Source organism: Cricetulus griseus, chromosome 2 (genome assembly GCF_003668045.3).
Source record: "Cricetulus griseus strain 17A/GY chromosome 2, alternate assembly CriGri-PICRH-1.0, whole genome shotgun sequence".
NCBI lineage: Eukaryota > Metazoa > Chordata > Mammalia > Rodentia > Cricetidae > Cricetulus > Cricetulus griseus.
In genome coordinates, this window is record NC_048595.1 from 23,554,104 (window position 1) to 23,558,352 (window position 4,249).

General features: G+C 54.9%; 2 protein-coding genes across 2 annotated transcripts; one reads left to right on the top strand and one right to left on the bottom strand.

The window, feature by feature from the left end:
* Positions 1-954: 954 nt before the first annotated feature.
* On the bottom strand, positions 955-3,388 carry LOC113833855 (protein FAM229A). The gene is made up of 3 exons (XM_027399385.2): positions 1,574-3,388; positions 1,350-1,496; positions 955-1,219 (listed from the first exon to the last, which is right to left on the bottom strand). Exons 1-3 carry the CDS (start codon positions 1,708-1,710, stop codon positions 1,117-1,119), a joined length of 387 nt encoding a protein of 128 aa, XP_027255186.1. The 5' UTR covers positions 1,711-3,388; the 3' UTR covers positions 955-1,116.
* Tssk3 (testis specific serine kinase 3) lies at positions 2,283-3,644 on the top strand. Its single transcript, XM_035439601.1, has 2 exons — positions 2,283-2,427; positions 2,983-3,644. The coding sequence occupies exons 1-2, from the start codon at positions 2,283-2,285 to the stop codon at positions 3,642-3,644; spliced, it is 807 nt and encodes a 268-aa protein (XP_035295492.1).
* Positions 3,645-4,249: the final 605 nt, after the last annotated feature.

Sequence of the window (4,249 nt, forward strand, 5' to 3'; positions counted from 1 at the left end):
TATGACAAAACACCAATGTACATAATAAAAACAGAAAAAATTGGGGGGACAGGAAGGATGGTGCACACCTTTAATTTCAGCACCCAGGGAGCAGAGCAATGTGCATCTCGGGTTCAGAAACAACTTCATCAGCAAAGCTAGCTCTAGGCCCTGTCCAAAAAAAAAAAAAAAAAAAAAAAAAAAAAAGCCTTGGGCAAAGCAGGTGGGGTCATCCCCTGACTCCTACCTATAGCAGGTCAAGAGACAGCAGAGAGCTGAATCTAATTCTAGCTTGGGAGAATTACATAGACTTGCTGTGGTCAGTCTTTTGCTTATTTATTTTCTACATTGTCCACTCAAATTTCCATCCCTTGCTTCAGTCCTGAACTGCTGTGAACAGCCAGTGTCCCGCAGAGAAACCCAGGCCAGGGAAGGGGAGACTGACAACTGGAGTATTCTGCGGCCGAAGGGGGAAAAGAGTAGCAACCTCCTTGGAAGAGGGTGACAACCCCCTAGAGCCATGGTTCTCAACCTTCCTAGTGCTGTGACCCTTTAATACATTTCCTCATTTTATGGTGACCCGCAATCATAAAATTATTATTATTAATATTTGGTTTTTCGAGACAGGGTTTCTCTGTGTAGCTTTGGAGCCCGTCTTAGAACTTGCACTGTAGACCAGGCTGGTCTCAAACTCACAGAGATCCGCCTGCCTCTGCCTCCCGAGTGCTGGCATTGAAGGCGTGCGCCACCAACGCCCGGCTTTCCAATGGTCTTAAGCGACCTCCTGTGAAAGGATCCTTCGCCCTCAAAGGGTGGAGACCCACAGGTTGAGAGGGAAGCTGGCTGGGAAGTGGAGATGGGTGGAGGGCTGGTCTGAGGGAGGAGGCAGCCCGAGGGACAGTCGGGTGATACTGGGTAGGGCAGAGCAGCCCGTGGGCCCAATCCGACGGATACACATACACGGCCAGCCCGGAGTGGAAAGAACAGTTTATGCTGTGCTTTATTAAAATGTGCATCATTCTTTTATTTTAAAATGTGCATCATTGTCTCGTGCTCGGCGCGTGCGACCTCAGCGTGGTGGCCCGCGGCTGGCCTCGTCCTGCCCGGCTCCTGCGGAGCTGCCGTGCGCAGGCGCACTCAGGTGGCACGGGCCCGAGGGCTCCCGCCCATGGCCAGGTAGACGTCGATGGGCACGTGCAGCAGCGTCAGACAGTGGCAGCCCGGGCAGCGTCGGAGCGGCCTGGCGAAAGCGGCAGGCGACAGGGGGCGCATAGTGTTGGAGCGTGCCCGGGGGGCGCGCCTGGGGTCCTCTAGGGTAGGGCCGGGGGATGGCGATGGGGCGGGGCCGAGGGGCAGGGCATCGGCCTCACCTGACAGGGTTATGATCCGTAGCTACAGGCTCCGGGCTGTCCTGGGACTCGGGGGCGGAGGCAAGGCCAGGGGAGTCTCCGGCCTCAATGGGGAATCTTCGACCCTGTGGGGTCTCCTGGGCACTCATGTCCAGGCCCCGGGGCACTCTGCGCGGGGAGTGGCGGTCAGGCGCCTGGGGGCCCCGGGCGCTCCCTGCCCGTGCCGCCTCCTGTGTGTGGCTTACCTGCCGGAGGCCGAGGCCGGTCCCAGGCTGGAAGCAACTGCCCGAGCCCTGGCCGCGGGAGGACGCTCCGGTCCAGGCGGAGCCTGGCAGGTGTCTGCTGCTCGCTGGGGCCCCGGCGTCGAAGGGGAGGGCTGCATTGTGACCCCGGTCTGTGGGTGCTGACCTCACACAGCCTGTTCTCGCTGGAATTCTAGGCTGTCCCAGGCCATTCGGGCATTTAGTGAGGGCCTGAAGCCGGAGGGCTCTGGCGACTGCATCTTGGTGACCGGTTTGCACTATCCCCCAACAGCTCGATGAAGACTTCGGAGATGAGGGTGACCGAGCCCACATGGAGAAGCCCCGCATCCCTGCTCTACACAGCCACCCAGGCCCCTGCTCTGACACTGTTACCACTCGGTGCCTTACTCATGAATGACTTAAATGAGGCTGGGTTTCCTGGTGGTGGTGAGGGAAAGTAGGGACACTGCCCATGTTGTCTGAGGGTCACACAGCATTTACATCACAATTGGGCAGGAGTTTAAAAATGTCTGGTCCTCTCCCTCCCCACCACCTGTGGCTGTGTCCAGACGGAGAATGTTCTAGCCCTGGAGGCGGCTGTGGATGAAGTCCTTGGGGGGAAAAGAAGCAGGCCAAGGGCGATGGTGGAGTAGAGCTGCCTCGAAGAGGCAGCATGAGCTGAGAGGGTGACAAGAAGGAGGCGCTACACAGCATGGAGGACTTTCTACTCTCCAATGGGTACCAGCTGGGCAAGACCATTGGGGAAGGGACCTACTCAAAAGTCAAAGAAGCATTTTCCAAAAAACATCAAAGAAAAGTGGCAATTAAAATTATAGACAAGATGGGAGGGCCAGAAGGTGAGCTGGGGCCCTTTGGAGGGTGGGCTAGCCAATGTTGGCAGGTGCTTTTCTCAAACAGTTCTTCTTTCCTTCTAGTCAGAATGACAGTAAACAGATTACTGCCCTGAGGTCTGTAGTAGCCCTAGGCACGTGGAAAATCCAGGATCATTGCATCTTCCCACGTCCACAAAGCACAAAGCAAAGGGGCCTCAGTTTTTCCTTTCCCAGAAGGTGTTGGCTAGAAGATGACAGGAGCCTGTGCCAAGAGGTGGGAAAGGGACAGGAAGACAGGGCTTCTGGGAAGAACCCTGGGATTCGATAGCTTTGTCTGGTTTTCAAGCACCCCTTCATCTGTGGTCTCATGGGTTGCAGGGAGGAGGTTCCAAGGGTGAGTTAACCCTGAGATAATAAAAGGTCATACTTGCCGCTAGAACATCTGAGACTATTCAGGCAGTCAAGGAGGGACAGACAGAAATGGTGAGTGTCCAGAAGCCAGAAGACGGGAGTCAGGAGGGAGGAAATTAGACCCTTCTGATTTTGATAGCCCCCTTTGTCTCCCCGCTTCCCCCAAAGAGTTTATCCAGAGATTCCTGCCTCGGGAGCTCCAGATCGTCCGCACCCTTGACCACAAAAACATCATCCGGGTGTATGAGATGCTGGAGTCGGCAGACGGAAAAATCTACCTGGTGATGGAACTGGCTGAGGGAGGGGATGTCTTTGACTGTGTGCTGAACGGAGGGCCACTTCCCGAGAGCCGGGCCAAGGCCCTCTTCCGCCAGATGGTTGAGGCTATTCGCTACTGCCATGGCTGTGGCGTGGCCCACCGGGACCTTAAGTGTGAGAACGCCTTGTTGCAGGGCTTCAACCTGAAGCTGACCGACTTTGGCTTTGCCAAGGTGCTACCCAAGTCACGCAGGGAGTTGAGCCAGACCTTCTGTGGCAGCACAGCCTATGCCGCTCCCGAGGTACTACAGGGCATACCCCATGATAGCAAGAAAGGTGATGTCTGGAGCATGGGTGTGGTCCTGTATGTAATGCTCTGTGCAAGCCTACCTTTTGATGACACAGATATCCCCAAGATGCTGTGGCAGCAGCAGAAGGGGGTATCCTTCCCCACTCATCTGGGCATCTCAACCGAATGCCAGGACCTGCTCAAGCGGCTCCTGGAACCAGACATGATACTCCGGCCTTCAATCGAAGAAGTTAGTTGGCACCCATGGCTAGCAAGCACTTGATAAAAGCAATGGCAAGTCCTCCCCAATAAAGTAGGGGGAGAAAGCAAACCCAAAAACCTGCTTCTAAAATGGTGATATATATCTTACCCTTTAAGTTCACTTACTCCATAGCTTACTCCCACCTCCCCAAGGCGGCCCAATAGGCCCCTTACCAAGACATCTTTTCCTCGAACAATCCTCCTGGAACCAAGGGCCTTACACCCAGACTTTTATTAATTGTTCTCTATGTTTATAGATGTTTAAAGTTCATTAAGTTAGACCCTAAAATCATCATGGGCAGGGAGAAGAGAGAAGGAACATGACCCACTGGAACCACTCAGGTGCTACAACTTGCTTCCCAAATAAAAGCATTTGGGATGCAGAGATTGAGAGGCTGGTTCTCATCCCGTTCTCAGACTAAAGGCCTCAGGAGACGGGCTATATCCCACCTGTGCTGCCAAGGTCAGGCTCATCCCATTCTCAGACCAGAGCCTCAGGAGCCAGGCTATACCCCACCTGTGCTCCCAGCTCCAGGCAGGGAGTCACAGCTGCAGCTGTAGAAGCCTTTCCAGTATGGGTCCAGTATGGCTGCAAAGGGGACAGAAACATCCCCAGACACTTCTGGC

Excerpts from the sequence above, each read along its gene's own strand:
- LOC113833855 (XM_027399385.2), bottom strand. The coding sequence starts at position 1,710 with ATGCAGCCCTCCCCTTCGACGCCGGGGCCCCAGCGAGCAGCAGACACC. Across the intron at positions 1,497-1,573 it reads CCGGCCTCGGCCTCCGGCAG|AGTGCCCCGGGGCCTGGACA; the intron begins GTAAGCCACACA and ends CTCCCCGCGCAG. Across the intron at positions 1,220-1,349 it reads ACGGATCATAACCCTGTCAG|GCCGCTCCGACGCTGCCCGG; the intron begins GTGAGGCCGATG and ends CGCTTTCGCCAG.
- Tssk3 (XM_035439601.1), top strand. The coding sequence starts at position 2,283 with ATGGAGGACTTTCTACTCTCCAATGGGTACCAGCTGGGCAAGACCATT. Across the intron at positions 2,428-2,982 it reads CAAGATGGGAGGGCCAGAAG|AGTTTATCCAGAGATTCCTG; the intron begins GTGAGCTGGGGC and ends CTTCCCCCAAAG.